Source organism: Opisthorchis viverrini, assembly GCF_000715545.1.
Source record: "Opisthorchis viverrini unplaced genomic scaffold opera_v5_97, whole genome shotgun sequence".
NCBI lineage: Eukaryota > Metazoa > Platyhelminthes > Trematoda > Opisthorchiida > Opisthorchiidae > Opisthorchis > Opisthorchis viverrini.
The window spans coordinates 62,011-84,616 of NW_008751753.1; the positions used below are offsets into that span (position 1 = coordinate 62,011).

Genomic DNA, 22,606 nt, shown 5'->3' on the forward strand with positions numbered 1-22,606 from the left:
CAGGTCGTAAATGTTATTTTCACACTGTGGTGTGTTTAGAATTGATCGCTATAACGGAAAATTAATTATTCCAAATGAGTACGGGTGGCCTCCAGGGTTTTATAGAATACACATTTGTGCCTCTTTCCAAGGTAACATGAAATAGCATGTACGGAAGGCACGCTGAGAAGAGCATTTTAAAAATATGGTTTGTCAGAAAGGCGTTATCGCTGTGAACAGAACGGACATAGGTTGTCTCAAACGCTGAGGGAACTAAATGACCAGATCATATCAGAGCTCATTCATTTGAAAACTTGTGGGAGCAACATACGTTGTTTGAATATTTTAAGTCGGCAAACAGTAGAAATCGGTGACTTATCAAGCGACCCATCGATTTGGCGTCCTCTATCCGGATGTCCTCTGAGACATGGGCTCTTGCTGTGCAAAATTCACATTCGAATGAACCACAACGCGCCATGAGATAGGAAGTAAGGTGATGACATTTCACTTACATTCTGTCAAATTTTGAAGTAGGCTATTGAACAGATATACTGAGAGGGTTGAGTGAAGTTGGATGGACGAGTGGTGTGTAAGTGTACGGCAGTCTGAGACAAGCATTTCTGATTTTTAGAATGGGGTAGTGGATCATCCGGACAAAACACGTCATGAATCAATCCACACGTACGGAAAAATGAATCGGACTGGCCCACTAACTCTTCTGTTCACGCAGCTTGACTGATTGTCACTTAGGACGGAAAGCACTCACCAGACAGATGAAGTGGATCCGATGTTGCGATATTTAACCTGCCATTTTGAAATATGTTATATATATCTATTTGTTATATGTCTCGAGTGATCACAAATCGTACTGAACCTAGCAGATTAAGGGATGTATTTAACATTCAAGGTCAACTGACGGACATGCAAGTGCACTCACAAGGCAAGGCACGAAACTTGAAGGCAATTTGAACAAAGCATGGCGTATTTGACAGCACCGTACAAAAGTCGTGTTACAATCAAAAGGCCGGTCAAGAACCAGCCTAGGGATGGTAGTAGTCTGGACCGGCAGGCACCTGGAAATCAGCCGAACCCATCCGCAATCATTTGCCTGTGTTCTGTCCTGTGAGTACTCACCTAACCAACCGGAAAATCTGCCGAACAACTGAAAAGTTGACAGTGATTACGACTGCCTGACCATATGTGCCAATCTTTTAAATTTTTCTTTTCCAATATGGGAATTTGATTCTAAGGGTGAAATGTAAACTCGTCTGGTACACAATCCAAAACTGCCGAATCATTCAACACCAATTATTGTTTTAGAAGAGTGAAGTTATTTCCTTCTTTATGCGCATTCTCCTGAGGTCGTTTCCAAAACCCCACAAGACGGCTAGAAACGGAGCGACTGGTCTCAGGTTTCAATAATTACACGTTAAAAGTGCACACGAGCTACTCAGCACTTTTACGCAGACGAATATTAATGGAAAATTCACGGGGTGATTTCGAGGAGCTTGGTGTATTATTCTAGTAAACTTTTTCACTCAAATCTAACTTGTCTGACAGAAGATGTTCAGCTATCCAGATGAAACATTTAATCGTTACATATGTCGATGTCATCCGCGATGGTGTGAATTTACCCGTTGCATGCTCTGTCCCGATGGCCCCCAAATCGTTGAAAACACTACTCACGCTGCTGTCCAGTTTCACGCGACACTCATCTACTCAGATTTATCCTCTTCAATGTAAGTGCAGTTTCATCAACTCACTTTCTAGCTCACGGCAAGGTGTGTTTTAGCCGAATGTTAATTTCACACAGTAAGAGCCCATGACTCAGTTTGATTTCCTAATCGAGTGTGCCAATGTAATGGGTAAATCGTTTAATAAGTAAACGTAGCATGCTGTTCGTTGTCAAAGCTCCATAACATAATGCTTATATATGCCGAAAAATTTACGTCGCGAAACCGCTTTCAAACCGAAGCTGTTTGAAAGCAATAATTTCTCTCCTAAACCCGTTACGTTTCTTTATGACTAAACGGGGGGACCCCGTACATAATTTTGTGGAAAGCCTACTGCCAACATTCCTTGTGCCCCCTCATTAACAACTGTAGTTATCAGCGCGTTGGAAAATCTCAATCGAGTGCGATATCTGCTAAAGAAAATACTGGAGAACTGGCCAATAAGACAAGACATTCTGCTGAGTCCAGTACAAAGAACCATTACTTTGATAAACGGCGGAAAAGGAAAAAGTAAGTCTGTATGTTACCCACAACTTCAAGCAATCATTTTGGCGTATATGACATGTGTAAAACATGTGTATGTTTGTATACCATACATGTATATATATGTGTGAAAGTATGACCTGAATGAAATAGCTTTTTTTGGTTCACGGATGGGAAGGAAGCTTGATCTAACGCACCACGAAAGTGGGTCAAAGCTTAGTTTATTCAAAACCCCAATAAATGGTCAACATTCTCATCCGTACTATCCTAATCATCTTAGACAGCGTTCTTGTCACTGAATACTGATACTAGACTGTCTAGTTTTGCAAAGCCTACGAAATAAGCGAGACAGTGCTTAGCTAGTGTAATTCTATTGGAGTCTGTCGTAGTATCGATTTTTTGATCACTCGGACACTTTCGATGGAAAATGAAAGTCGCAACTTTGGCATTAACGGGAGACTCAGATGATTCTCTGAGCGTGCTGCGTAGAGACCTCTCCATGTTTTCATTAATGTGATGTTTGAGGCGTCCCACTATAGTTTGTTGATATGACTCAGCTAAAAACTACGTGGCAGAGCACTACCAGCGTTTCTGTCCTTGGTAGGTGGGTCAACATTCCTGCAGTCTTTTTTACTTTACCACCATCAACAACTGGGCAAAGCACGACATATATATCACCTTCGTCTCAAATTTGACCTGCTCCGTATTGAGTACATCTGGTCACTGCACAGCGCAGTATAAACTAGATATCTACATATTCATACGATTTATCAAAGGGCTTTCGATAATCGACTAAAGCCATCGGATTGATATTTATTAGAGCGAACCCAAATCCAAACTGAAACGAGTGTACCAGCTTTTCATCAACACAGATCTCATTGAAAATGGGGAAATCATTCTCGTGATCCTTTACTAGTGTTTCTGATCAGTCCTCTAAAAAAGTAGTCATTCTAAGGAGAGTTCACTTTTCCAGGTGATCTTTCTCTAGCGATTGCCTCATGCAATGACGTCTTCCAGGACCTCCAAATATCGACCGATGTATTAGTACTCAACACGTCTGATACCTACCCATGTGATTCCGATTTGCTTTTAACTGCATTTTGAATTGTGTTGTAAACCAAAAAACACCATACTCAATTCCCCCCATAACCGAAATTTACTGTCCTATCAGCTCCAAGTCAAGTAATGGTACCCGATCAAGTGGCTACCTGGCGTGAGGGTCGCCTCATGATTTTTGAACGTGTGTGTCACGTGCTTATTCAGCGCCACTACGCTGTGCTGTTCAACGTTCTAGTGCGAAACCCAGACGGTGATCTTTCCTCGGAGGACACTGCTAACGTCGATGGTAGGTGCTTTCTAGACTTGAGACAGATGATATTGCGCTCAGGTTGTTTCAGTCACTTTTTTCGCAAAATAACCTATTAATATCTACTACGTTTGGGATTCTAGTGGACCTGGGCTACAGGTACATTCCGAAAAGGGATACCGGTTTTCAGTTGCTTTGTACATTGGTGAAACGCTAACTTTCGAGTATTTCTTAAGGTATCTTTTACGGTGAAATTTAATTCCATTCATGCCGCATAGAAATCTATTGAAACGTTGCGGATTATTTTGTTACAAATCTTCGAAATCACATTTTTCGCGCGGCTCATGAAGTGGATCACTGTCAACTCGAGTGTGCTCGTATTGGTTGATGCTGAAGACTATCGTCAAACCTGGGTGGTGCCCTAACCACAAATGGAAGGAAACTTTTGTCTGAGAAAAGATCACTGAAGGAGCCCGTCAACATGTAATCACGTGAGGTGAATTCCATAGCTGAGGTATAAGCGTTGCTATACGCTGTCTCGCGGTGAGTTAGGCGCAATGCCGATCGATCCCTTGTGGTCAAAATGTTTGCTCTTCATCTACATCCCTAGAAGCGACGGATTTGAATCATCCTGAAGATTCGTGGTATACTAACTGATGACGATTCACAAAAAACACCCGGTTTTTCAGCATAGACAGATCACTTGCCGGACGAAATCTTCACCACAAGTACCGTCGTCCAACTCGCGAACGGCTTCCAGTTACATCTTAATACCCTTTTAAAGGAAGACTAAACCGAATGCGAACACGATCTCCCATGTATAAGGTTTTTCTACAGTTAAATTTGCTACGCAAGGCTATTTCATGCTTTAGTTGTTACGATATCCTAGATATCGCAGTAGATTTTCTATATAGAGGGCAATACGCATCAGTTTGCTTAAAATAATTTGCTTTTCTTGGAGCTTAGCAAGTAGGCGCATCAACATGTTCTGAATAAGCCGAATGTAGTAAATGTGCTGCGCAAAGTACGGTTGGGATATCACAGTAAACTCCCTAGGTGCAACACAATACTCACAGGATGGCGTGCATTTTAGATTCAAGTAGGACATGCACCTGATGGAAACTCGGGGACTGTGTCAATCTGAAGCACACAAAGAACAACACAATGGTCATGGACTGTCGGGGATTTTTCAGCAACCTAATAAGTATTTTGTCTCAGCTTCACATTTTCACACACGATCCAGAGAGTTGGTAGTCCTTGATGAAGTCGAGGACTCCCGTCGATGTTCAACTCGAGCAGATTAGTTTAGGCAAGCGCTACACAAAAGTTTCGGCTGGCCGGACCACTTCGTTTCGTCCCAAGTATTTTTGCGGAAGGGCTAATAGCTCTTGCGAGTAATTTATTGAATATTAATGAGACCTCTTTCATTGACGGCTGAGCATTTTGATATCTTCTGTTCTATTCCATGTTTTCCATTCAATATGTCGCTAATGACGCACGTGTGTGCCACATTTTTATTACAGTTATAGCAAACAATTAGGAATCTGGTAGGACGAAATCGCTATTTATCCAGAGGAATTGTTCTCCCTAAAGCGCTGTCAGTACGGCCTCCACATACAGCCAAGCTGGCACCAGAAATGTGGTAGTGGTGTGCTCACACTGTCATCTCACTTTTGCGAATGCTACTTCAGGCGAACTGCGCCAGAGCTTCGTGCAAACACTGACTTTGATCAATCGAAAGAAATGGTGGAAAATGAAGTGCCTTATGTTTTAGAAAGATATTCGAGATTCGAACCCCTTCCCTGTAGAAAGGCCACATTTTGCTTATAATTCTGACGATTATTGAAGACGATATGGCCGTACAATCAGCATGGCTATTCCTGAAAATGAAACACAACAACTGTTTTGCACGACATTTGGTCTTATTTTGCCGTCTGATCAGTTGATTACCACAGACATGAACTTGAAAAACTGACCGTGCCAAATTCTTCTCCGTATTCTCAGAGATACCAAAACGACAAACACAGACGCAGACCTTTATTCCTTCGGCACAGGCACGATTACCTGCGGAATATACCTTTTATATGATGGATTATGCACCATACTTATCCGTTATTTAGACCTTCAGTGTGCGCGTGACTCAAGATCATCATCATTGTCAGATGTAATCACCGCGTGTCCATCGTACAGTGGTTGTAGCTGCCACAGTTTCGCTTACCGATGATTCGGGGAGATGGGGTAGGTAGCTGCGCATTGGAGGCTGATAAATTAGTGCGTAAATACAGCACTTTAGGTGGACTGCTAAGTGAGGGGATTGCGAAGGGATGGATGGATGCTTAAGCACCACTGAGGGCGAGATTGGGCCATGTTTGGGAAAACTACAGAAAAATGCAGCTAAGTTCCATTATTAAAGCGTTCAACTCTATTTACTTCGTTGACGGCACGAATATCTATCGGAAATAAGTTGAATTAGGGCATCAGCTTTTGAATGATCTAAATTCTTATGTGACTAATTCCTTCTGAGCACTCATCGAGAAGCCGTGAACTTTGACTTGCAATGGTTGTGTAGCTACCAAGATAGTCTGATCCTCTTTGGGAATCATCTGGTAGGTGTACGTGCATGAAACCCAACTGAAATTCTTTGGCCCTGCTAATCGGTTGGCAGGCTCATAGTGATGTGGGAAGCCGCCCAACCACAGTATTACAAGTAATATTACAAGCAATTAGTGGACTGCGTTGAAAGACCTTGAATGTCACGGCTTTTCGGACTCTGACAAGAGGAAATCTCAATTTACGGTGGCCATATGAGCTAATAATATATTTCTACGGGTGAACTTACTTGTAGATTTCAACGTTTGTTTCTTTACCAGGGCAACGGCTTTATTCTCCTGTCATCCCTCCAGTCAGGTCACCAGCTGGTCAGCCAAAGCGATCACCACAGCTGGAACAGTCAAGCAATGCTGATTACCGGTGGAACCCGGTTCCAGACGAACCAGCACCACCCAGCTTAACAAGACGTCTGTCGGCCTTACCTGTAAGTGAACTCCCAAGTGAGACATATTTTTAATGGAATTCTAATTTATATTCCTCTTCTGTTTTCTAGTCACTGGAAAACTCTTTGGTGCAATCAAAGTAAGTGGTCGATCTTTTTCCAGCTCATGCTTGTTGTGTACAAAAGATACTAACCTGGTTACTTTCCCTTTTGATCTTGTCCACACTCCTATTGATGGAACCTGTGCAACTGTAACTGTGCTAATGGTAAAGGTACGCGACAGCTGCACGCAACGTGCAAGCTTATCTGAATGAAGTTATAAAGGCTGCAATCAGCCTAGTGTCCACAGGCTATATCAATTTTTTGTGAGCAAACACGTGAGTGACTGTTGAGAGGTGAATTATCCCGGCATAATTACCTTTTGATAGTTGCAACAGGCTTTGATTCGCGGATCAATTGTAAAATGACTGTTAGTGTGAGACATACTTTTTCTGCAATTTAATCCACACCTGTGCTTGTAAAACCTCATGGAATACAGAGCAGTTTGGATGTTAATATTACACCTAACGTGACTATTAAATACAACAAAAGCACCCATACTTATAACATTAGGTCCTTCTGAGAACAGAGTATGGAGCTGTGTTGCTACACCGCTGGGAGCTTTTAGTCCTTACTCTAAATGAGAAAAAAAGTTCATTTCCCTGTTGGCCAGAGTTGAGTGCTGATGACTGATAGTTCGACATTCGGCTCGTTCAACGTTAAATAAGTTCATTAGCACCGTAAGAAGACTTTCACCTAAATGCCGTTTGTCCCTATTTTCCAGTTTGGATAACTTCATGCGAACAAAATTACTTGTTGATAAACCTAAGTTTTGGCACGTTCATTTGAGGCGTTTCTTACAACCGAACTGTGTTCCAGTCAATGAGCGGCTCAGGACTACGGTCCAAAAATTTGTATGACATCTTTGAGAGGTATTTAAAGGTGCTGCCGAACGAAAAATAATACGGAACAACTCAAGTTCTGTTCAGCTTGTAGCTTATTACTGATGGAGCTCTCTGGAACAGGGATTCAGCCGAACTTCACCTCTGTAGGTTAATATGGACAGAAATACCACAAGAAGAGCTGCGTCCAAACCTCGTTCAAGAGGCCGGAGACACTGCAGCACCACAGAACTGTGGAAAAAAGGAAGAAAACCATCTATTCAGAGTATTCCAGTACAATGGATATCCAAGGAGTTTTATCAAAAGAAGCTTGAAGAAGACACCTCAACTACGGCAACAGCAAGAACAAGCTAACAGACGGGTAGTCCTGCCTTACATCAAGAATACATTAGAACTCGCAACCAGATTATTGGCTCAAAAAGGGATCATCGTGGCCCAAAACCTGAATGCCACCCTGAGGAAATTAATCTCTAGACCGAAGGACAACCCAGACAAAACCAAGAAGAACAATGTGATATACCAACTCAACTGAAACAACTACAACAAATTCTACGTCGGACAAACTGAGAGGAGACTATGCACACGAATAAAGGAACACAACGAGGCCGTCAGTAGGCATGACCCGCTGTCCTTGATATCCATACACGAGGACTAGGAAGGCCACAGCTTCAACTTGGAAAACGCAAAAATTTTGGCATACGGAGGCATGAGACACGGAAGAGAATTTCTGGAAGCATGGTACTTCACGGCAAATTCGATCAACAGGTGCATCGAACTAGGTCCAATTTACGCATCCTTCAGTGCAAAAGACCAACAACACTCAAGATCACCGAATGTTGGACTCACAAACAACGAAACAGGGGACTCCTTTGAGGCAAATCAATAAAGGTCACAACCAGGTACTCGAAAGGACAAAGGTCACTCTGGCATCGACCAGATTACGACGGCAGGGGATGCCAAGCTCAAAGGTCACGTGGGCATCGGCGATTAGGGGCACAGGTCAACGGAGCAACCAATGGAATCGCCCGACCAAACAGCTAATCGTGATCAAAGGTCATCCCCTGCTAGCAGCATGTTAATAACACACGCAAAACACTACCCAACGCACAACCACCAACCCACCTCTACGCACTACTAAGCTCCACGATAACGCACTGATGATGTCACCTCGATTGGTGATGAAACGTTTGCAATCGAATTGCCCAGCTCAGCGAAAAAGCCAACGACCACCGTCTACGCTACCTGAGCTACCGACATTGGCTAGCTATTGTCATCAAGTTAAACTACATGAAAATCTCAGCTAATCAGTCTGTGGGCCAACAAAGGCAGGAAGCAATGAGGTGACACACTGAAAGATATAATCAACCTGATGATCCTGAAAATGTATGGAGGTAAGATGCTGAAAGTGTCCAAACCACATAACCCTGTAAACGAGAACAGAAATCATGTTTCATCTATCATGGTTTGTATTGGTGCTGCAGTCGAAGGATAAAAGACCATTCACAATATCGACATTTTGCCAAACATTCTCACAACTAACCATAATTAGAAAAACAACGCTGGCTTATTTTGAGTAAATTTATCATAAAATATTTCTCCTACTTCAGGATGTCGCTTCTACACTTGTGTGTTGAGCAAAAAATTCTAGCGAAGGGTTAGGGTTTTACGCGCGAAACATCTACAGGTTGCTGAAAACTCTTCGACAGCCAACGACCGATTTCAATTGAAGAATATCATAAACGAGAGATTCAGTTGAGTCTCTTTCGTGAAAACCCAGTTGATATGCAAATGAGTGTACTTGTCGAGATCTGTCCAATTTGGATTCAAGTAGAACATAAGGTTGACGAAAACTCGAAGACTGCGCCTACCTGATGAACCGCAAGAAGAACGAAATCGGTCATGTGCTGTCGAAGAGTTTTCAGCAACCCACCCCTGTGATTCCTTTAGAAAAATGGGGAATCTTTTCGATTTGTTCCACAAGGCGACGTGTTCTTGCATAATCATTTTGCTGCCAAGTAGTGTATATACCTGGATTGGGATGCTTTGGCTAAGTGATTCAACATGTATAATCTGCTGTTGATCTGCAGGCTGTGGACCGGGTGGGCGCATGTACAACTACTCCCAAACCTGAAGGAAACTACTCACAAGATTGCTGAAAACTCTTTGATAGCCTTTGACCGGTTCAGTTGAGTTGTTCCTCATCGTCAACTTAGTTTAGTTTTCGAGCTGTTTGGTAGAAACCTGCGGACCGAATCCACCCAACAGCCTTGTCGTATGCTGCCGAAGGCTCTTCAGTAATTGATGTCTGGCGTATTCCGTCAGCCATTCTACTCACAAGCTGAAAACTCTTTGATAGCCTTTGACCAGTTCAGTTGAGTTGTTCCTCATCGTCAACTTAGTTTAGTTTTCGAGCTGTTTGATAGAAACCTGCGGACCGAATCCACCCAACAGCCTTGTCGTATGCTGCCGAAGGCTCTTCAGTAATTGATGTCTGGCGTATTCCGTCAGCCATTTGCAGTGAAGTTTATCTTTTATTCCGGAGTAGGATGGATAAAAAATGACTGGGTTGCCGCTTCTTCCTAAATGTAACAGGATTACAACTGTCTGCACCGGTTTTCAGCATGGAACTGAAGAGTTCGCCTGCTGCTTTTCAGTGCTGAGACAAAAAGCAAAAGAAAATTTAGTCGTGGGTTCCTCGCATAACTCCCTTTACTGAAATTTCAGGCATAGCGGACAAACGCGATTTCGAGGATTCGGAAGTAGGAAAAACACCGAAGCGTTGGAATCTATCTTGGATCGACTTAGGAAGTCGGATGAACATGAAAAGGTAAAGAACTTTTTCTGGTGAAATAAAACGGTTACTAAATACCAAACAAATTGTTTCCCACTTGAATCAAAGTGGCTTTTTGGAACATGTGGATTATCGCTGCTGAACTATTAAGAAATCGTTGATTAGAAGCGCTCATTCAAAAATCGAGTCATCTACACTGCCACTACCTTTTATGGTTGAGCCAGACTCACTTCTATTTCCCAGAAGAAAAAATGTACTCGAGAAGATCATGACTTTGTTATTTCCTTGGGCAAGTAATTTATGTTTACAAACTTAGCCTTTGTAGAAAACGCAGCCTTTGACTGTCGGGAGAACTGGTAATGCCTAAGAACTCCCCAAGGAAAAAATCCCACGAAAAACATTTTAAGGAAAACAGTCTGCAGTGTGGCATATCTCCGTTGGAATCTCCGTTGCCAAAAACGATTTCATGGAGATGGCTGAAAAAGCTCCCATGTATGCAGAATTGGTTGACAACTGCAGACTCTCCTTGTCAATAGCTTGAAACAACTCGGAAGGAACTGGGTTCACCTGTCAGTCGTCACCTACATTTTCAAGCCTTGTATTGTTCGTTTACCGTGGTAGTGAGCTGCCGAGTTGTTTACGGATTGTATCCTTTCAACATTAAAGGTGTCCGCGATTCACTCGAATGCAGGCGCAATCGATTTCGTGTTAGAAGGCAGGAACTCGTAGTGGCTAACGAGATCATACGAACCAACAATAGAGCGTAATGTTTTTCCCCTTTTTTTAAACAAATGTTATCGCTTACTAGATCAGTCGAACTCTGTCGCTGTTCGTTTAATTCTCCGTCAATCAGTTTTTGGAGCATACTTTCCACTTTTCCTCCTGCAGGCCAAACGAAGCGAAGTCGCAAGAACTAGTGTATGGAGGAGCGAATTCGCGAAGCGCTTTTCTGTTGTCGCATTAAGACAACCATCTACAAAAACTGAAAGCTTGAGTGCACTATCGGAAGTAGAAATGTCGAACATGACCACCATATTCTCTCACGTCCTTCACCTGTCCAGTGAATGTCTAATTTCCGAGCCCCGGGAATTGCGACAATGTGGGCGAACCGTAAGCCCTTACGCTTCCTCGTGTTACTGCGTTTTTATCACGATGGTTAATTGTGTAATGAAATGGCAAACTGCGTTGCTGACTGATGCATGGGAAAGCCTTGTTAGAAGTAACCTGAATGTCTGGAGTAACCCCGATTGTGTTTTATTAGAAATAAAAATTTATCCGTTTAGCTTTCAAAACAGTTACTTTGGTTCAATAAGTAAGACCTAACCAGCGCAATAGGAACGCCAAAGTTTTAAAGGCTAATTAAAATTCGTAGACACCCGCATATCAATTTTCTCCATTTTAGCGCTACTCAAGTTGGCATGCTCCTAAAAATCCTCAGACTAATTCCGTGTTTGATTGAGGAGTTTTCACCAGGTATACAAGTAACATCGTTTCGGGGGCAAACGTAGAGGCACCTGGAATGCGTAAGCAAGAAAGCAGGCAAGTAATCAGATACTTGAGCGAATACTTAACTAGTGGCGCGCTGAACAAATGCCTCGTGATGCCACCTAGTGAACCCGAAGATCAGACTAAGTGAGCCAAGATTTCACCAACTCCAGAGAGGTCCAAACATTTTGTAGGTTTGGTTTCACTGTACTGGTAAACTGTGACAGTGAACAACACTCTGCAGTTGGCCCCTCTGCACCAGTTTAAGCCAGTACACACGTGTGACAAAAGCTGGTTTGGTAGAACGCCGTCGAAAAAGTGGTCGCCCAACCTGGTTGACTTAAGGTGATTGTTCTTTCCTGTTTTCATCACATCTTGGCACCAGCCGAAACAAGGGCCGTCCTCAAAATAATCCGTATGGGCTTGGTCGAGGGAAGACTGCTGGTGGCAATTAGTCCTAACAGGAGTCACATCAAATTTTGCGGATGGCATGTCTTGTCACAAGCATAAAAGCGTGTCTGCGAGATTAAAGCAATTGCTTGCTGTTCAGATTGCATTCGCACACTGAAAGACTTGTTCGGAAGCTATATCGCTGTTACACGCTTCGTTTCGTCACTCTTCAGCGACTGCTTCTAACCTCAAGTTCGCTTCCGTTTAAATCGTAAGAGACATCAATCCGGTTTTGCATTTGAAAGTTGTCAGGTCTGCTAAGTCGGTTGCAGCACCGCCACAATTAATTCGGCACATCGCAAATTCTAATGAGAATTCTGTGGCGGTTTCTCCGATTGGCAGGTTTACTACCGTCTAAGGGGGAGGAAGCGAATTCCAGTCTCCACATATTGTTTGTCATGGGGATGGATGTTCGTTTAATTGTCGATGCCGAATCAACACCATAGTGGAGGACCTCGCTTCTGATGAAGACTGCGGTGTATGCAGAATGTAGGACCCTTCTTAAGTTAGACCTTGAAGCTGCTGAAGTCGAGTTGAGAGGAGCGTATATAATGATTGAGAGCGATGATGTTCTGTTGGACAGGAACCAACCTTTGACCATGGTTTCAGAAAAACCCTTGCTTCGCCTAGAGACACATAGTCTTCTCTTTTAAACGATATCGTGACTCATTTGAAATATCATTTCAATTAAAGAACAAGGTGTCTGAAGCCACCTACGGCGTCTGCTGAAACTGTTCTTGCTGGACTGGGGCTCATTAAGGTCATGGTCAATGTCCTGTACTTTTTCATTACTTTGGGCTCCCTACGCACGTACAACAGTTTTATGCGCGGTACGTGGTGTTGAGTGTTCTTTCTTGCCAGTGGCTTTCATAACTGACTGCTGATCACTCTCAAATAGGATAGAACAGCTTTACAGCCACACGGGAGTTCAAAGAATATGGGGTGCGCAAACCCAAACAGGAATAAGTGCTACGGCATGAGCGGACATGAACACCCAAATCTTTCATCGGGTTGTCCCAAAGCTCCGTTTCTGTGTCAAGTTATGTGTGTTCCGCCGTCTCATCCTTTATCTCATGTTTGCTTCCCTCGCTTAAACGAATGCTTTGACAGCACGTATGTTTTTAAAGTAATTCTTGATCCCTTTCCTTAGGGTAGCACAGATCGACAATTCACCAGCTCGTGATGACTGACATGCATAAAACGAATTTCGACGGAACAAATCCAAAAATTGTTCGGATTCTGTTGTGGGTTAGACCCTTCATTTGTTCGGTGATGTGGGAGTGAGGCGGGAACCAGTAAAAAGTGCATGTTTGGATAACTGCATCGCAAAGATATTTCCTCATCATCCAACTTCAGCTCGATGCAATGACTAATTCGTGACAGTCACACAATCGGTGTCGAATTTCAAATCAAATGACCTGCTGGGTGTTCACTGTAAATACGATAAATTGCTACAGATTAGGTATTGATAAATGCGCAATAAATGGTTCCACGTTCGTCCAATAAATTTGGTTGAAAAACGCAAAAAATAATGCGTCTTTTTACACCACTCGTTTATTTTCGGACTTTGTGATTTCCACCTCGTGAAAGATTCCAACATAAAACCCAACTACGATAAATTTGAGGGGGTTTTCAAAACTTTACGAAAAATTATGATGGATAGTCTGATGGGGTATTTGAAGGCATTCTTCAAGAGGTCTTTTTACACTGGATGAGGTGGCACATCTGAAAACGGAAGAGAATTTCTATCAGGCGCTGAACACGGGGAAAGCAGTTTAGTGGAGACAGATTGTATGATATGAAGCAGAATGACGATGACAAGTTTATAAGAACGTACTCGCAATATGCCACCATTTGAAACGTGTAGAGTTTCTGGTATGCATTGAAACTTGGAGCCTGTTTGACGGACTTTTAAGCTGCCTACACCATCGGAAAAAAGACTCCTCAAGTACTAGTACCATGTTATTCTGAGGTAACATAGAATACTATAAACCTGCATACTAAAAAAGCAAGCTTGTTTTATGATATGAAACTCGATCTTCTATTTTGGTTTACTGTAGACATTATCTGAGGTCATCCGTCTTCTGCGCTGGTACAACACAGAAATGGTTTCAGAATTCCTAACAAGTAATCTCATACTCCAACCAACTTTAATGACCTACGTGGCCTTGAAAATCCTACGATCCTCCCTTGATGAGTTTGTCCTCTATGACCGACTTGTCTTTTGCAATGAGGACCTTGCACCGATGGACGTAAACGGATTCAACTCTCCGGACTCTCGAAATAAACAAGGGCAGGTCGTGGATCTTTTCCCAAATGGATATTTTCTTAATGTACCCCTCATTCGCGCACTGTTTAATGTCAGTCAATCTTCCTCGTGGCTACGCGCATGTCAGCATTACTTAACAGATGAGAGCATACCGACATTTGTCACACTCCCCGCTTTCCGTTGCATTGTCGCAACCTTGAGTTTGGCCCATCTCCTCCCAAAATTTAACCAAGCAGCCCGTTATACGGAGGGTTTGAAACCATCATCGGGTGGAGAAAAATCGGAGCCCATCTCACTTGGTATCGATGCCGCCAGCCTGGTAAGTAATTATTGGATATAAATGTACCAGAACGTTTAGTATAAAGCTGAAATGCATATAAACACAGTATGACAGCGGTGACATGTTTGCACTAAAAAATCGCGTTCAGCAGCTTGTGAACGTAACTTCATGAGTTAAGTCCCGGCTGTGCATCAGCCTACTGCGCAGCGGAACAATAGTGTGAAACAGAGCCGTGCGATTACGCCTGTACGTCCGAATGACGTCAGATTCCATCATGTGCCGGAGGAAGGTCAAAAAGGGACAGAAAGTTCACGCTCACTCCATGGCCAAGGCACCCCGTACACAAGCACACAGAGGGCCATCTGTGATCAACCGAGATAGAGGAACAACCGCCCGAGAACCCGTGTGGGTGTGCAGGAGACACACTGGTTGGTTGACAGTGAATCGACCATCAAATACAGTCAAAAGTGAATCATATATATAGAAAGTAGTAATTGCGTTAACACACAGTTCTTTCTAGTCGCCTTTTTGTTTTCTGACTACAATCCAGTAGCGTCAGGGAAGGAGAAGAGATACAACATTTCCATGACCAAGACTACTCTTGGTAGTCTATATGTTGAAATTTTTAGTTCAGAAATATTGCATGCTACCAATTATTTTGGCTTTATAACTCTTGCGTGGCCTGACAGTAGAGGGGCTAAAAAGTGAAAAGTTCAGGGAAAGCATACACCGGTTTGATGGAGTGCTTTTGTCAGCCTTGTTTCTAATTGATCCTGGACGTCCAATGTCTTGTTTTGCCTGTCACCATTTTTCGGATTTGGTGGGCATAATGGAACTATTCGCAGTTAGATCAGCCATGTGCGCTCCGCCTTGTATTCGTATCGGAGAAATCTCCTCGCGTTGTACAAAGTGAACACATTTAACTATTATGAGCCAGCAGATTTTTTCGGCTACCCACTAACTGTTGTAAATCCGAATGCTGTGCCCTTGCAGGAGCCTTTTTTCAATACTTTTTTACCTTTGGCTAATATTGGAGTCAGCGACACACAGCCACTGATCTAACTGGGTCCCACAAAATTCACCTAGATTTTGGAGAATCCAGTGAGACAATTAGATTAAAAAGGATTCGGCTGCAATCCAAACTCCCTGTTGACTGGATAGTACTAATTGTAGAACCTTAAACAGCAATGCGGTCCCACTTGTCGGTATTATATAATTCATCGGTAGAGTCGATACCGAAGCCCATTTTATTGTGAAGTCCAGGGTTTAAACACTTTTCAGTTGGGTACCCTGAGATTTTCGCTGAGGTTAAACTCTGACGAAGAAATCTGTTTTTAGCACTTGAAAAAAGCCAAATTGGGTTGGATCGTCCTGCAGATCCCCTCATCCCTAACAAAATCAGTTCAACTGCACTTCAGAATTCACGTTTGCTGAAAAAATCTGGGAAGTAATCAGCCATTTGGACGGCCGTTGATAGATTGTTGTGGTCTTAGTTGTGGTCTTACGTGACCTTTCGTTTACGCTAGAAGCGTGATCGTGGTCTCTGTACATGGTAAGGCTTGTTTTGATGAGACGAATCCGATGGTTACAACATGTTTTGTTCGGATCAGTGCTTGATATCACTCCCTCGTTTATCATCCATATTCATTCCTGTATACTTTATTCATTGATAATACATGCTGTTTGTTTTCCAAAGGTCGAAGGAGTTCGTGCTGTCACTGGTTACATTCGTCGTTTTGAGATAGTACTGGATGATGGCTGTCGACCATCAACTGTCCTAGGCGAGCACTTGCGAATTCGTTCTCTAAGGCCTTTTAATTTACGGTAAGTATTATGCGATCAGCATTTTTGTCGAGTTTCGCTTCACCTGGGCTATGTGATGAAATTTACACAAGAAGGAAATCCGCTAACTTTTCCTAAAAGTCGCAATATGTTCATCACCCACAAAAAATGGTGTCGCCTTACCCATGAGATGGTTTTGCTCATGCTAGCGTGCGCGTTGATTGTTACCGAGAATCTAAGTACTAGAGGATGTTTAGATTTTCTAAGTTTTTCACGATCCTCAGGCTTAGAGATCTCACTTCAAAGCACATATGTCGTCCCTAAGACGGTGATCGAGAGCGTGTTTTGTCTTGGGTGAGATCCAACAGTTGGATGTAAGATAATCCGAACGCTTAGCCTGCAGGTTCATGTCTTACACACCGTACCCCAAATGTGAGTGGTTGCTCATTTTGCCTTTCATCAGAAGATTATTTAAAAGTATCCAACCTCATTTTGTACACTGTCACAACGGATTTGACAAGTGACCTATCTACCTACGATATCATCAAGCGGTTCCAGCCTTGAACAAGCAAGTGAACCTACCCGTACTGATCCACTCTATTTCCATTCCGTCGAGAGAAATTTACGATGACTGGCCGTTTCCCCCATGTGATTTGAGATCTCTGTCCTCATTACTACCCTCAGTGGCATATTTTATTTAGATGTCTGAACCGTGCCAATCAGGCTCGACTGCTTTCATTATCTATTCTCTAAAGATTGTAATAACCAGAAAAAAAACACGGACCTGCTGCATGTCAATATATATCAAGTGTCAGGAAGAGATTTCATGCGCAAGAGATCACTTTCTTATTATACGCCCCGAGGATTAGATGCAAAACAACTTTCCAATTTGTGTTCCGGCATGCACTCCTGGTCAGACGAATTGACGAAATGGATACTTGAAAACGAAGAATTTGTCTTAGTTTACAGCGCAAGCGTACTTTTGCTTTAGATCACTGATCAACGACACTCGGTACTTGCAACGCGAAAAATATCGATGCGTCCATAATTTCACATGCTACGAAACAAGCGGCAAAACGTCTTGTGCCTAAAATATCCAAATGGTTTATTTTAATTGCTTCGTAGCTTCAATGAGATGGGCAGTCCGAAAACAAGTCATTCGAGCAGAAATGATATCCTGATACCTTTCCTCTCCTACGTAATAAACCACTTGGAAGTTGTCCTGTTTCGGTTTCTTCCACCAACGCCAAATCCTTCGAAGCCTGATCCACTTACTAGGAAAAACGCTGGATTCATGTTGGCCCCGATGCTTATTCAGTTGATCACATGGCCCCTCGCGTTATTGCCAGCTGGAACTGTTGATCCACCAACCATATCGAGCGCTGGGAGAGAAAAGAAGTTGCTTGCTGTGAGGAAATTACTTCGAGTGTGAGTTATCATTGGTCTTTTCACTTCGTTTCTTACTTTGAAGTACAAGAAAGACAAGGGTAGGGGACCAGTGGTTGAGTGGGTGAGCGACAGAACGGACGTTAATGAAAGGGTGATCAAGTGCTTGGGAGTGACCGCCTAGATGTGAATGAGTTATTGAACAATTAAATGAATCAGACAGTTAGTCCGTCGGTCGGGCAGTCCATCAGTCAGTCAGTCAATCAGTCAGTACGTCATTATTCAGCTGAACAATACAAAAAATACAAAAGAAAATGCGCGTTCTTGAATTTTCACCCTATAAACATCGATTCAGCCCGACTTTATGCATGATAAATGATCTCAGATGACAGCGAGTTAGAGGACTTTTGTGCTTTTGAATCACAAAACGCCTATCTACGGATGATTTTTTGATTCTCCATTTGACCAGATTCTTACTTCTTTATACAACCAGAAAAGGACTGGTAGACAGTTGAAAAGATTCGCTCTGAACGGTCACCGACCCTTTTGGAAACGCCGATAATCTTCTAGATCCATACACACATTGTCAAGATTTTATGTTCGTGAACGGTTTTACCTGGTTCACAATTTCCTATCATTCCGACCTTGTTGAGTCTCTGAACACAAAACGAGCTTTTCTGTTTTGCATAGTTGTCCCAAAATATCCCACAGTAGAGTGCACTTCAATGCCAGATCATGGGTTTTGTTTGCAGGGCAGAGGTAACCGTCTCATTAAGCAATGAAACCATGAAAATGGTTTCGAAAATGAAGCACGGAAAAATGACTTCAAAAAGCTGGTAGATAATTCTACAGCAGTTTGAAATCAGAAGTTCTTAAGATGAAGATGCCACCTGTCTCCGGCTTATATTGTTTCATAAAATACAGTGCACTGATTACGGTATACATTATTTCGTAACACATGACCGTGTTACGAAAACATGATTTGCATCACTCTGTATGCCAATCCCTATTTGAAAAATCGCAGTGTAGGAGAAGACATCTACATGACTAAGACTAAATGAATTTGTCAACTTTAAGTAGAAACCAGATCCTTAGATGCACTGACACAGGCAATTAAGGGCAGAATTATTGACTACACATTGGGCTTCTTCAAATTGTTTCTTTTCACAGTATAATTTGGGAGTTTGCAATAATCATAATGAACGACATGTTCTTGCAAGACGAAAATAAGGCTTCGTTTGTGAAGGAAAGTCTCAGGTATCACCACACTAGGACAGCAAATTGCGTTTTATAGGTATTGAAGCGTTTTTTTGGCATTCTGGGTGTAATTTCATGATACATCATGTTGACTGTTTCAGCCGAATGAGCAGCCACGATTAGCCTCCTTCATTTGGTCTTCGGCCAAAGCGTGTAGCACTAGCTTATTCTCTCTGAACGAGCCTGGCAAGCGAGAAGCAAGTTATCCTACAATTACACTTTAAAGTGCTTCTGATTTTCTGAGTGTGTCAGTTTTGACTCATTCCATAACTGTAAGCTCCGTTTGTCTCTATTCACTCAGAATTGCCTCGATTGTTCACGCTTTGCCGGTAATGGAAACGAATGCTCCAAAAAGCCTCCATAAAGCGGAAGATATCCCAAGCCTTTCGGTTCAGATAGAAGGAATCATTTCTGGTCAGTTGGATCTGACTGGTACGGTGAATGCCTACTTCACACATTTAGAAGGCATGATGGCTGATTTGGTAGGTCCTGCTTTCCGAATCTTTGGGTGTTTTCAGTGTTTTCGCAGTCGAACTCACGTGCCTGCTGTGAACGCGATATTTTCACTCCGTAAATCCAGCTATTCTCCCCAATGTTCAGACACAGGCCAAGAGGGATTGTAACTGCGGTGGCAGCTCAGTTCGTTACCACAATCCAACGAATGAATATGCAAGTAGACAGCACGAACCACTCGGAAGACAAGATTATAGTGACAATCTAGTCTTGTATAACCTAATTTGAAATGAAACAGATGCAACTTTAGGTAGACCCAACTGGAAAGACAACTCAGCTGCACACATGAGTTCCATTCTCACAGGTGTCAATTATTGGCTAATGTTCAAGTTGAAGTTTTAATTAAATTTAGATGGTGTGATTTGAAGCAGATGGCCAGGCAGCAACTTCATCATTCATCTTCACATCACCCTCATGTGACCAGTCGTCCTACCGTCCTGGTGAAAAGAAGAAGGCCCTCGCTGCGGAGTTATTTATTGGAAAATACCAAATGGAACAGTTACAGACTATTGAACAGCGAAGCGAAACTCTCATATATATCTTGTTTACAAAAACTGAACATCCATCTTCTCCTGAACGCGTCTTCCTGAACTTTCCTAGATATTCATTGACTATTGCTCAAATCCAAGCAAATGCTACAAAGCAACTCCACAAATTCCGCAATAGATCTCACTTTTCAAGAGGTGCGAAGCGAATTCACGAAAGAACATATTACCCGCATGCCTTCCCATCAGTAGTATCACAGTCACACTGGTACAGTCCTTCTGTTGAGTTGACATAACCAGGACAGTTACTGGGCCATCGTTTGAGCCGTCGTCCCACCCAATCACATCACTCAAGCTTGAAAATTCAGACGCGTGTAGCGTGTGCAGATGGGTTAGTGTCAACACGTTTTCCTCGCATGTCAGCTGGGCACTGAGAGTCAGCACATTTCCGGGTGGGAACATTTGGGCGGCGAATATCGAGTTGGGCCGTTGGTTTAAATTTTTAGGGCCGCAATGACCATCTACGGGATTTGGAATAATTTAACTGATACTGATGATGAAATCTGCTTACCAACCTAAAACTAGTTTGATAGATATTCCGTGCGTGAACATGCAAGAACCGGTACGAAAAACAGAACATCGCTCCACTTGCTTAGTGCTCACCTGCAAGGCATTTCGTTCCTCTTACACTGAGCTCACATTAGCTTTCAATATCCGGCAACGTTTGCTACACCACTCATATGCTCAGCGAACAAACCAGCAACCAAGAACTCACCGAGTCACATGTACTACTCGGCGTGACCCCTTAATTTACACTACAACTGAAAATAGCTGCACTAGTTGAATCCAAAATGCTGATGCTTGTTTATTCTGACTAGTATGCCACCATAGGTTAATTGTCACTTTTCCGCCCGACTGACGTAAATTCACCTGGTTTTACTGTTCTTGAGTGGGACACTTGTTCCCTGCAACTTTTTTGCCACAAATTAATCCAAGTTACCATAAGAAGCATTACGACAGGCATCATACACTCTTTTAATTTTATCCCTCGCAAATATAGTTGACGGGAATATGATTTGGTCTGCCAGCATGCCCCCAATTTTCTACCATTAAGACAGAAAAGCGTCGCACAATTTTGAGAAAGGAAACAATTTGAAACGTTTATTGAATTTTTCGTTCTAGACACGAGCATGGACCCCTACTCCATTGTGTCAATCAGCATCATGGTGGTGGTTCCGAGCTTTATGTGAGCACATGCCTCGAATGTTACAAATTGCACCGCATGCCAATCCAGTCAGCCTTATACGCCGACTTTTGGACGCCACCGGAAAACTATCCAGAGGAGGAAAACCCGTTAGACAAGCCACTAGGTTACTGTCAGATAGAAGGCTAGTGCAGCTTTGGAGTAAGGCCCTCGCATATGCCAAGATGGAGGCAAGAAAAGAGTTGGCAAGCAAAAAGAAGGGAAAGTCGTTAGGCTACCGATGGCCAACAGTAGGAGAGCTGCTCAAAAGTGTGGGGTCCTCCAGAACCGATAGCACAGGCTCAGAGAGACGTTCATCGAATGAGAAAAAGAGGTCTGACGTCTCGGAGGAGAATGACTCAGTATTCGAGTCACATTTTGACACGACACAAGCGACGAACTACAAGAATCCAGCTTTTGACTACATGACTGACGAGGAAGAGAATTTCATTTTAGAACCTGCGGACCCCGACAGTTCATCGAGCGAAGAATTGGAAATGACAGAGCGGAAACAAACGCGTGCACGTATGAGTCTATCAAGTATGTTTTGGTCTTTTACATGTCTCATCCGTTTTCATAGTGATCAGCTTCATCACTAATATTTATTGACATCCATGACTTCTGTAGAACATTGTCAGACTTAGCGGTATCAATTGGTGACTTGCAGGAGAAGCTACACCACATCAAGTCATGTTATCATATTTCAAAGCCCTTTTTCACTCCACCTCTATTCTGAAGCTACAGATGTAGCAGTTCAGTCGAACATTCGGGGAGATCCCATCGAAATGAAATATATAAACCTGCCGATTTGGTACGGTCAGAATAAGAATGGCCTAACAAAAATGTGTTGGAAGTACCTGAAAATTAGGCTCGTATGCATTTCCCGAGAGCACATAAATTCAGCGGAACTTCCACACTACGTATGGCCTTACCGCTACATTAGCTGTTTTGAAGTTGAAACGCTTTATTATAAACACCCTTTTTGATGAACGGAATTTGATGAACATTTAAGCAACCGCGAGAACCGGCTGGGACGGATTGTTTACGTATAGTTATCCAGCGATATGGCATGGGCTCACCTGAGAGTCAGCTCTGGTTGCCTCATTCCATCGTGACTTGTTTCTCAGTGAGGATCTCTTTCTTGAACTGCTTCGCACCCACACGAACTACTTGTCTCGCGGTGTTATTCTTGAAGGTGTCTATTCATGTGACAACTACAAATATCTCACCT

At 42.8% G+C, this 22,606-nt stretch overlaps 1 protein-coding gene across 1 annotated transcript in view; it reads left to right on the forward strand.

Annotated features, from left to right (window-relative positions):
• Positions 1-22,606, forward strand: part of T265_05237 (hypothetical protein) — a gene marked incomplete at both ends in the record, with an annotated part of 85,058 nt that overhangs the window by 53,410 nt on the left and 9,042 nt on the right. The window contains 11 exons of the mRNA XM_009170206.1: positions 2,085-2,222; positions 3,367-3,540; positions 6,372-6,535; positions 6,605-6,633; positions 10,159-10,261; positions 11,114-11,335; positions 14,221-14,748; positions 16,406-16,533; positions 17,617-17,919; positions 19,436-19,616; positions 21,315-21,900. Of these exons, the coding sequence (XP_009168470.1) occupies positions 2,085-2,222; positions 3,367-3,540; positions 6,372-6,535; positions 6,605-6,633; positions 10,159-10,261; positions 11,114-11,335; positions 14,221-14,748; positions 16,406-16,533; positions 17,617-17,919; positions 19,436-19,616; positions 21,315-21,900 (2,556 nt within the window). The remainder of the gene's footprint in view (positions 1-2,084; positions 2,223-3,366; positions 3,541-6,371; positions 6,536-6,604; positions 6,634-10,158; positions 10,262-11,113; positions 11,336-14,220; positions 14,749-16,405; positions 16,534-17,616; positions 17,920-19,435; positions 19,617-21,314; positions 21,901-22,606) is intronic.